General features: G+C 41.4%; 1 protein-coding gene across 5 annotated transcripts in view; it reads right to left on the reverse strand.

The window, feature by feature from the left end:
- Nucleotides 1-9,336, reverse strand: part of camk2d1 (calcium/calmodulin-dependent protein kinase (CaM kinase) II delta 1) — a 215,152-nt gene extending 205,816 nt beyond the window's left edge. For 4 of the 5 annotated variants that reach the window (XM_060933431.1, XM_060933421.1, XM_060933411.1 and 1 more), the window contains exons 1-2: nucleotides 8,999-9,335; nucleotides 1,153-1,247 (exon numbers count right to left, since the gene is read on the reverse strand). In XM_060933431.1, the coding sequence (XP_060789414.1) occupies nucleotides 1,153-1,247; nucleotides 8,999-9,060 (157 nt within the window). In that variant the 5' untranslated portion in view covers nucleotides 9,061-9,335. Of the gene's footprint in view, nucleotides 1-1,152; nucleotides 1,248-8,998 lie in introns of all 5 variants that reach the window. The other variant, XM_060933441.1, reaches the window with a different exon arrangement.
- Between the last annotated feature and the right edge of the window lie 1,293 nt (nucleotides 9,337-10,629).

Genomic DNA, 10,629 nt, shown 5'->3' on the forward strand with positions numbered 1-10,629 from the left:
GCTCACCATCATCTCTCTCTCATCTCTCTTCCTCATTCCTCCCTCTCTCTCTCCCCATCACCCCCTCTCACAATCATTCTCCATCTCCCTTGCACCATTCATATCTCTCTCCATCTGCCTGCCTGCCTGCCTGCCTCTTTCTCTTCCTCTTTCTCCCCCCAACTCCACCCTCTCTCACCATTCCTTCCCCCTTCCATCTCCTTCTCTCTCTCTCTCACACACACACACACACACACACACCTCTCTGCCTGACATACGCCACTCACTCTCACTCTTCTCATGCAAAAAATAAAAATAAAAATCAACCAGATGAGCCACCTTCACATTACACACAGGATCTCCATTTCTCATCAGTTTATTAAGGATTCACTAGGAATCAACAGACACCTCACAGTTGTCCCACACTCACATACTCACACTCTGGCAGTAAACAGCTGCCAGTGAAAGCCATGACACAAATGAACAGACACAGAATTTCGGTGCCCAGCCTCATCATGATACTGGCAGACAGTCAGCGTGTGCTGGAGAGGTGAGGAAGCTGGCCAGACAGATCACAGTGTGGGTGTTGGGTCAAGGCTTGGTGAGCAAAACAGAGCCATTTTAAAACATATTTCAGTGGGATCTCTGGATGATGTCTGAGGAGTGGTTTATGTTCCTGCAGCATTTCTTGCTTATAATAACATTATCACTGATCAGGATAGATTCATGGAACTAGGAGAATATTACAGGAAAAACCCATACGCACATTCTCGGGTTTGTTTTCTGGTATTAAATACCACTGATCAGATTGTTCAGGTGTACAATAAAGAAAGGATGTAGAGCATACCCGTGACCAGGCGCTCCAGCTATATAGTAAAAACGCACCATGGTCAAGATCGAATTACGTATATCCTGAAAAGATGTTAATGAAAGCAAAACCCCTGAAGGGATCCGTGCTCTACTGTAGTGCTAAACAAACCTTTCAACAGTCACTTATCACTTAGTTCAGCTCTTTAATAGCGAATGAACAATATTTACACTGGCCTTGGCACATACTTCATTCTGTCACTTTTTGGATAAATCTGTGCTTCATGAATCTCCAAAAGCTTCATTTGAAGATTTCTGTTCTCTAAACAACGAAAGCTTGAGAAGCAATCAGACTTCAGAGCTCACCTCTGGCAGAGAGCTTCTTGGTGTTGATAATTTTGGCAGCGTACTCCTGTCCAGTGGAGATTTTCATACATCGTCTCACCACTGAGAAGGCTCCCCTGTAAGGCAAAAGGGAGGTGAAACATTTATAATGACTCAATGGTGTTATCAAGGAACAGCTGACCGAGAATGGAGAAAGCTTAAACGGGGTTTGGGAAATTAAACTGAAATTCAAGGATGCGCATGAAATGTTTTTCTCTTGCAAATATGCATGAAATATTCTTCATGCATATTTGCAAGAGAAAAACATACCAACGGACATCGAAAAGCTGGAAGAGAGACACGTCGGAGATGTAAAACTTCCACGCTAGTGAGTGACTGACAGTTTGTAAACAAAAATGGCCGTGAGGTTTGCTTCATTAAAAGCCGAAAAATTAAAGAGAAAGACATGCTGAAGACCGGAAAGGCTACAAAAACTTCATTATATATTCTTCACGCATATTTACAAGAGAAAAAAAAACATATCAACGGATATCAAAAAGCTGGAAAAGAGAGCAATGGCAGAAATATGGTCAAAGTTCTACTTGGATGTGAGGAAAAACAACAGAGACTTTTACAAGAGGACTTCACTCATGGACTTCACTCAGCAAAGCCCTTTTGGTTTGAACAACTGCAGTGTAACAATTAACTACTACCAAAAGTAACTTTGAACTTGAACTGTCAACCTGTATATAGCTTGTACAACCCTGATTCCAAAAAAGTTGGGACAAAGTACAAATTGTAAATAAAAACGGAATGCAATAATTTACAAATCTCAAAAACTGATATTGTATTCACAATAGAACATAGACAACATATCAAATGTCGAAAGTGAGACATTTTGAAATTTCATGCCAAATATTGGCTCATTTGAAATTTCATGACAGCAACACATCTCAAAAAAGTTGGGACAGGGGCAATAAGAGGCTGGAAAAGTTAAAGGTACAAAAAAGGAACAGCTGGAGGACCAAATTGCAACTCATTAGGTCAATTGGCAATAGGTCGTTAACATGACTGGGTATAAAAAGAGCATCTTGGAGTGGCAGCGGCTCTCAGAAGTAAAAATGGGAAGAGGATCACCAATCCCCCTAATTCTGCACCGATAAATAGTGGAGCAATATCAGAAAGGAGTTCGACAGTGTAAAATTGCAAAGAGTTTGAACATATCATCATCTACAGTGCATATTATCATCAAAAGATTCAGAGAATCCGGAAGAATCTCTGTGCGTAAGGGTCAAGGCCGGAAAACCATACTGGGTGCCCATGATCTTCGGGCCCTTAGACGCCACTGCATCACATACAGGCATGCTTCTGTATTGGAAATCACAAAATGGGCTCAGGAATATTTCCAGAGAACATTATCTGTGAACACAATTCACCGTGCCATCCGCCGTTGCCAGCTAAAACTCTATAGTTCAAAGAAGAAGCTGTATCTAAACATGATCCAGAAGCGCAGACGTCTTCTCTGGGCCAAGGCTCATTTAAAATGGACTGTGGCAAAGTGGAAAACTGTTCTGTGGTCAGACGAATCAAAATTTGAAGTTCTTTATGGAAATCAGGGACGCCGTGTCATTCAGACTAAAGAAGAGAAGGACGACCTGAGTTATCATCAGCGCTCAGTTCAGAAGCCTGCATCTCTGATGGTATGGGGTTGCATTATTGCGTGTGGCATGGGCAGCTTACACATCTGGAAAGACACCATCAATGCTGAAAGGTATATCCAGGTTCTAGAGCAACATATGCTCCCATCCAGACGACGTCTCTTTCAGGGAAGACCTTGCATTTTCTAACATGACAATGCCAAACCACATACTGCATCAATTACAGCATCATGGCTGCGTAGAAGAAGGGTCTGGGTACTGAACTGGCCAGCCTGCAGTCCAGATCTTTCACCCATAGAAAACATTTGGTGCATCATAAAACGGAAGCTACGACAAAAAAGACCTAAGACAGTTGAGCAACTAGAATCCTACATTAGACAAGAATGGGTTAACATTCCTATCCCTAAACTTGAGCAACTTGTCTCCTCAGTCCCCAGACGTTTACAGACTGTTGTAAAGAGAAAAGGGGATGTCTCACAGTGGTAAACATGGCCTTGTCCCAACTTTTTTGAGATGTGTTGTTGTCATGAAATTTAAAATCACCTAATTTTTCTCTTTAAATGATACATTTTCTCAGTTTAAACATTTGATATGTCATCTATGTTCTATTCTGAATAAAATATGGAATTTTGAAACTTCCACATCATTGCATTCCGTTTTTATTTACAATTTGTACTTTGTCCCAACTTTTTTGGAATCGGGGTTGTATACAAGTCGGGTTGTTGTTCAGGCTTTTTGGACTTGTACCATTTTTATTGTTAGAACTTCGACTTTGTACATTGGATTGACAGAACACTGAATTACTGTCGATCAGAATCAGCATTCAGTATTGGCAAGTTAACCCCGTTCTTAACTCTTTGTAAAATCTATAACTGTTCCATCAAATGTGTATGTATGTATGTATAATAATAATAATAATAGCTGGTTTTCTTCATGGTATATCAGATATATTCCATTCAGCTAGCATGATATTGAACTCGTCTTTGAATCGTTTAGTATCATGCTTGCTGAATGGAATATATCTGATATACCATTCAACACTAGCCAACATTATTTAAATAATAATGAGACGAAGTCGAGGTTATTATTCACCGAACCTGAGGCGGATGATTTGTTTTAGTATGAATACACAAGTGATTTTTTTTTAAATAATCACATTAAAAAAAATCATTTATTTCAAAACTTTAAAAGCAGCATGCAAATGAAATAACGGCGCGGCACAGACTTGTGTCACTTATCTATGCCGACTCGCATAAAATACTTTGTTTTGAAATCGATAAAATAAATCACAATTCCACCTTCCCTTTGAATAGTTTTAGACCAAACTTTGTAGCATCTTTAGCGCTTTTAGGAACAGCATTTTCCTAAAAGTGATCAGATCTAATGTTAATATTGCGAATCGATATTCATTCACCTTCGGTAAGCTCTTTATCCTGGTCAGGGTCAAGGTGTGTGTATCCAGAGTCTATCCCAGGAAGACTGAGCATGAGGTGGGAACACACCCTGGATGGGTCACCAGCACGTACATACACGTGCACGCACGCACACACAAAGGGGCAATTTCGAGTTGCCGATGTACCTACTAGCTTGTTTTTAGGAGGTGGGAAGAAACCAGAAAACCCAGAGGAATCCCTCAAGGTGCCCCCATACTGCCTGCCTAAAAACACTTAATTTAAAAATTGTACAAGGATACAGAAAGTATGTGTATTCTTCTCAAAGGTTAGCCAGTCAGGTCTGGAGAGGTAACCAACATACTGTACCTAACATTTCTGTGAGGCTAATGAAATTTTAACTATTGGCCATAATATTTCCACAGATATCTTGTTGTTCATCGTTTAGAATTGTGTGAAAGATGAACAGTCGTGTAAAAGTACTTATTACTAGTGCGGCGGCTACAATTATCCACACCTTTTCAGATTTACCAATAAAAACCAATTTTATAAAAGGTTGGTTTCAGTTCCAACAGTTATTATTGGTTAATTAATCAACCGGAAGACCCGCCTCGCCCTTTGATCTTGTCGTCTGATGACACAGCTCGCTACCTGAGATGGAATTATTTTTAGCACGATCAGCAATTTGAGGAAAACCCGGACGTTATCATCGCAGGTAAGCATGGTGGAAAGATCATGGACATGTTTTTACTTCTCAAATTCACCGATATTTCATGATCTCCTTGTCGAAACTTCGTTTGTTTCTTACTCTTTCGTTTGACAGTCGCCATTTTGTATCTAAACATGCGTTTGAGAATCACGTGAGGTGTCGATAATAGTGATCACTTTCACCAGTGTCCACCATTATCGACATTCTGTAGAATTAAGGGACATTTACAACTGTTATGGATCGATCTTTGTGTAACATTGTTGAAGTAGATGAAGTACTTTAAGAAAAAATAAAAGTGCTGTGATTTATTCATCTCATCTCATTATCTGTAGCCGCTTTATCCTGTTCTACAGGGTCACAGGCAAGCTGGAGCCTATCCCAGCTGACTACGGGCGAAAGGCGGGGTACACCCTGGACAAGTCGCCAGGTCATCACAGGGCTGACACATAGACATAGACACAGACAACCATTCACACTCACATTCACACCTACGGTCAATTTAGAGTCACCAGTTAACCTAACCTGCATGTCTTTGGACTGTGGGGGAAACCGGAGCACCCGGAGGAAACCCACGCAGACACGGGGAGAACATGCAAACTCTGCACAGAAAGGCCCTCGCCGGCCACGGGGCTCGAACCCGGACCTTCTTGCTGTGAGGCGACAGCGCTAACCACTACACCACCGTGCCGCCCCCCTGTGATTTATTATGATTTTTTTTTCTGATTCATATCAGAATGGAATGTTTATAGAGTATTTGGAATCCTCGTGCAGTAAATAGAATTAGACCGGAATTAAAATCCTAGCATATTAAAAAAAAAAAAATAATACATGCTTGAAATATTCAGATTTTTCTATTCCTTTACAGTTTGTTGTAAATATCTACCACATATTACAATATCAGCAGACATTTTGTATTTTGGTTCGAGGAATGACATGCGACCTCTGACCTGGATTTCCATGCGGTTACAATGTCAGTTGCCTGTTGACGTTTATTGGTAAACTACAAAACCAGAAATTAATACAAACAACAACGAATGACTAGCAAAATGTGATCTACAAAAATACTTAGAAAGTGGAACAAAAAGATTTTCTGACAGGTTAATCATCACTTCATTTGTTTATAAACATTACAATTACTTCCTCATTGACGTAAGCACCGACATCGATATTTATATAAAAAGATATTTTGTACTAAATATATGTAAACAAATTTTAAATAAAAACTGTTTTGTTAACATAATACCACATACCGATTATTTTTAAATAAATCATACGGGTGTCGATAATTGTAGACAAAAATGTCACGTGATCTAATAGGCAAAGTATTCAGGAATCAACTCAATTTTTCTCAGTGGAAGTTTGAGTAACTATCCATCCATTATCTCTAGCTGCTTTATCCTGTTCAACAGGGTCGCAGGCAGGGGACACCCTGGACAAGTCGCCAGATCATCACAGGGCTGATACATAGAGACAAACAAGCATTCACATCTACGGTCAATTTATAGCCACCAATTAGTCTAACCTGGACTATGGGGGAAACCGGAGCACACCCACGGGCAGAACGTGCAAACTCCACACAGAAAGGCCCTCGCCGGCCGCTGGGCTCGAACCCAGGACCTTCTTGCTGTGAGGCAACAGCACTAACCACTACACCACCGTGCCGCCCGGTTTGATTAACTATTCATGCACAATTTAAGTCTTGAAAGTCTTTAAACTTTTGCAATAGCCAAAAGATCGTTAAGGTGTCGAGAATTGTAGCCGTAGCTCTAGTATATATTGTTCTTTTTGTTACGCCTGTAAACTACAGCATTCATTAATACCTGAGGTTTCCTTTCCTATAACTTCATGGAGTGCTGGCCAATGAGAATGCAGCACAGCAGCGCTTGCTTGCCTCTGATTGGTCAACAGCTCTGACCCACTGTAGCCTGTGTGTGCACGAGCCCTTGGTTTGATGTTTTATTCAGCAAATGGCTGTTTGGGCTTTGATCCAATATACATTAAGACAGACAGACAATGCAGGTGTTTCTAGTGTCAGAGTTCATATTTAAATGGGGATAAGTACAAACCCCTACAGTAATTAAATATAAAGGCAAGGCAAGTTTATTTATATAGCACATTTCATACACAATGGCAGTTCAATGTGCTTTACAGAAGTAAAAACAAAAACAGTAAACAACAGAGAAATAAAATGACATAAAATAATTTTATTTTTATTCTAAAACAATTAATTAAAAGAATTAAAAGAAAATAATAAGAATTAAACAATAGTAGAAATAAAATAATAAAATGCCAAAAAGAAAAAGGAGAAAAAGAAAAAGAAACCAGCAGAATAAAATAGAATAAAGTTAAAGTAAATTTAAAACATGCACAGAAAGTAAAGATTATAAAAAATGTAAAAATATTAATTATTTAACAGAAAGCATCTGAAAACAGCTTGGTCTTTAACCTAGATTTGAAGCTGCCAACAGCAGGAGCATTTTTAATGTCCTCTGGGAGTTGGTTCCATAGCTGTACTGCATAGTAGCTAAAAGCTGCTTCACCACACTTTGTTTTAACAACTGGTTTTACCAGTAAATTTTGCTGTTGCGATCTGATAGATCTGATTGGGTTCGGCCACTGCAACATATCAGAGAGGTAATTGGGCCCTGTACCATTTAGAGATTTGTACACCAGCAGCAACACTTTAAAGTCAATTCTGTAGCTTACTGGAAGCCAGTGAAGGGACCTTAGAATTGGAGTAATGTGCTCTGTTCTGTTTGTTCGTGTGAGAACCCTCGCCGCTGCATTTTGAACCAGCTGAAGTCGTTTGATGGTCTTTTTTGGCAGGCCTGTGAAAAGGCCATTGCAGTAATCAACCCTACTAGAGATGAAGGCATGTATTAGTTTTTCCAGATCATTTTTTGACATAAGTCCTCTTAGTTTGGAAATGTTTTTTAGGTGATAAAATGCCGTTTTAGTGATTGCTTTCATGTGACTGTCAAAGTTTAGCTCGCTGTCAATGAAAACACCAAGATTTTTAAAAAATTCTCATTTTGCACCTAACATAAAAAAGTATGTTAGGTGCAAAAGTGCATAATAAAAATGGTTAATAACAAGTATAGTCTATAAAAATGCACATTTCAGAACAGGCGTCAAAAAGTCAACTATGCAAAGCATTAAAACTCATCATCTCATCTCATTATCTCTAGCCGCTTTATCCTGTTCTACAGGGTCGCAGGCAAGCTGGAGCCTATCCCAGCTGACTACGGGCGAAAGGCGGGGTACACCCTGGACAAGTCGCCAGGTCATCACAGGGCTGACACATAGACACAGACAACCATTCACACCTACATTCAATTTAGAGTCGCCAGTTAACCTAACCTGCATAACTTTGGACTGTAGGGGAAACCGGAGCACCCGGAGGAAACCCACGCGGACACGGGGAGAACATGCAAACTCCGCACAGAAAGGCCCTCACCGGCCGCTGGGCTCGAACCCAGGACCTTCTTGCTGTGAGGCGACAGCGCTAACCACTACACCACCGTGCCGCCCAGTTTGATTAACTATTCATGCACAATTTACGTCTTGAAAGTCTTTAAACTTTTGCATAAAACTTTTGCATTTAGCTCTAGTATATATTGTTCTTTTTGTTGCGCCTCTAAACTACAGCATTCATTAATACCTGAGGTTTCCTTTCCTATAACTTCATGGAGTGCTGGCCAATGAGAATGCGGCACAGCAGCGCTTGCTTGCCTCTGATTGGTCAACAGCTCTGACCCACTGTAGCCTACGTACGTGTGCACAAGCCCTTGGTTTGATGTTTTATTCAGCAAACGGCTGTTTGGGCTTTGATCCAATATACATTAAGACAGACAGACAGACAGACAGTGCAGGTGTTTCTAGTGTCGGAGTTCATATATTTAAATGGGGAGAAGTACAAACCCCTACAGTAATTAAATATAAAAAAGTATGTTAGGTGCAAAAGTGCATAATAAAAATGGTTAGTAACAAGTATAGTCTATAAAAACGCACATTTCAGAACAGGCGTCAAAAAGTCAACTATGCAAAGCATTAAAACTATCCAGCAAAAACATCAAATAAAATAAAATTGTTTTCCATGTTGTTTAAATGGATGTGCATTGGGAACTTACTTGCCCAGCTCTTCATACAGCTGATATTCGTCGGTGAACCTGGTACAGGTGGTCGCAGCCATGCTGAGTGAGAGGACAAATCTGAGCAGCAATCAAGCCGACTGACTGTGTGAGTTTCCCCAGCTGCGCTTCACAAAGCGAAAGTAAACGCCCCCTGCACTGGGAGGGAAGGGAAAAGTCCGGTGCGCGAGCTGCAGGTGTGCTTTGCTTTGCTTTGCGCGCGAGCTGCAGATGTGCTGTGGCTGTGTTCTGCAGCTGGCTCGCGCTCAAGTGAAGTTGAGAGAGTCGACTCCGCACCTCTGTTCTGCGGCTGCTCGGACGCCAATGATCCGCTCTCGCCTCTTCCTGCTTCGGTATAGAGAGCCTGAACATCCGCTTATACAACACCTCCGCCTTGCGGCGCATACAAGAAGTACTCATGAAATCCTTCAACCTTCGCCATTCTCAGCCACTGATCTGCTTGTTAGAGACAGAGCATCTTTTTAACATAGTTACTGGGAGGTCTCCCAGTGGCCAGATTTGGTCTCCTAGTCAATGCCAAACCAGCTTCACTGGGAGACCAAATTTTAAACCAGTAGCTTGTAGCTACGGCTACAATTATCGACACCTTAACGATCTTTTGGCTATTGCAAAAGTTTAAAGACTTTCAGGATGTAAATTGTGCATGAATAGTTAATCAGGGCGGCACGGTGGTGTAGTGGTTAGCGCTGTCGCCTCACAGCAAGAAGGTCCGGGTTCGAGCCCCGTGGCCGGCGAGGGCCTTTCTGTGCGGAGTTTGCATGTTCTCCCCGTGTCCGCGTGGGTTTCCTCCGGGTGCTCCGGTTTCCCCCACAGTCCAAAGACATGCAGGTTAGGTTCTATGTGTCAGCCCTGTGATGACCTGGCGACTTGTCCAGGGTGTACCCCGCCTCTCGCCCGTAGTCAGCTGGGATAGGCTCCAGCTTGCCTGCGACCCTGTAGAAGGATAAAGTGGCTAGAGATAATGAGATGAATAATTAATCAAACCAGGCGGCACGGTGGTGTAGTGGTTAGCACTCTGGGTTCGAGCCCAGCGGCCGGCGAGGGCTTTCCTGTATGGAGTTTGTACGTTCTTCCCGTGTCTGTGTGGGTTTCCCCCACAGTCAAGGTGGCTCTAAATTGACCGTAGATGTGAATGCTTGTTTGTCTCTATGTATCAGCCCTGTGATGATCTGGCGACTTGTCCAGGGTGTCCCCCGCCTGCGACCCTGTTGAACAGGATAAAGCAGCTAGAGATAATGGATGGATAGTTACTCAAACTTCCACTGAGAAAAACTGAGTTGATTCCTGAATACTTTGCCTATCAGATCATGTGACATCTTTGTCCACAATTATCGACACCCGTATGATTTATTTAAAAATAATCGGTATGTGGTATTATGTTAACAAAACAGTTTTTATTTAAAACTTGTTTTACATATTTATATTTAGTACAAACTATCTTTGGGTGGCACGGTAGTGTAGTGGTTAGCACTATCGCCTCACAGTAAGAAGGTCCTCGGTTCGAGCCTAGCGGCCGGCGAGGGAGAAAATATCTTTTATACACTACTGTTCAAAAGTTTGGGGTCACCCAGACAATTTTGTGTTTTCCATGAAAAGTCACACTTTTATTT

The sequence above is a fragment of the Neoarius graeffei genome, chromosome 1 (genome assembly GCF_027579695.1).
Source record: "Neoarius graeffei isolate fNeoGra1 chromosome 1, fNeoGra1.pri, whole genome shotgun sequence".
Classification (NCBI taxonomy): Eukaryota; Metazoa; Chordata; class Actinopteri; order Siluriformes; family Ariidae; genus Neoarius; species Neoarius graeffei.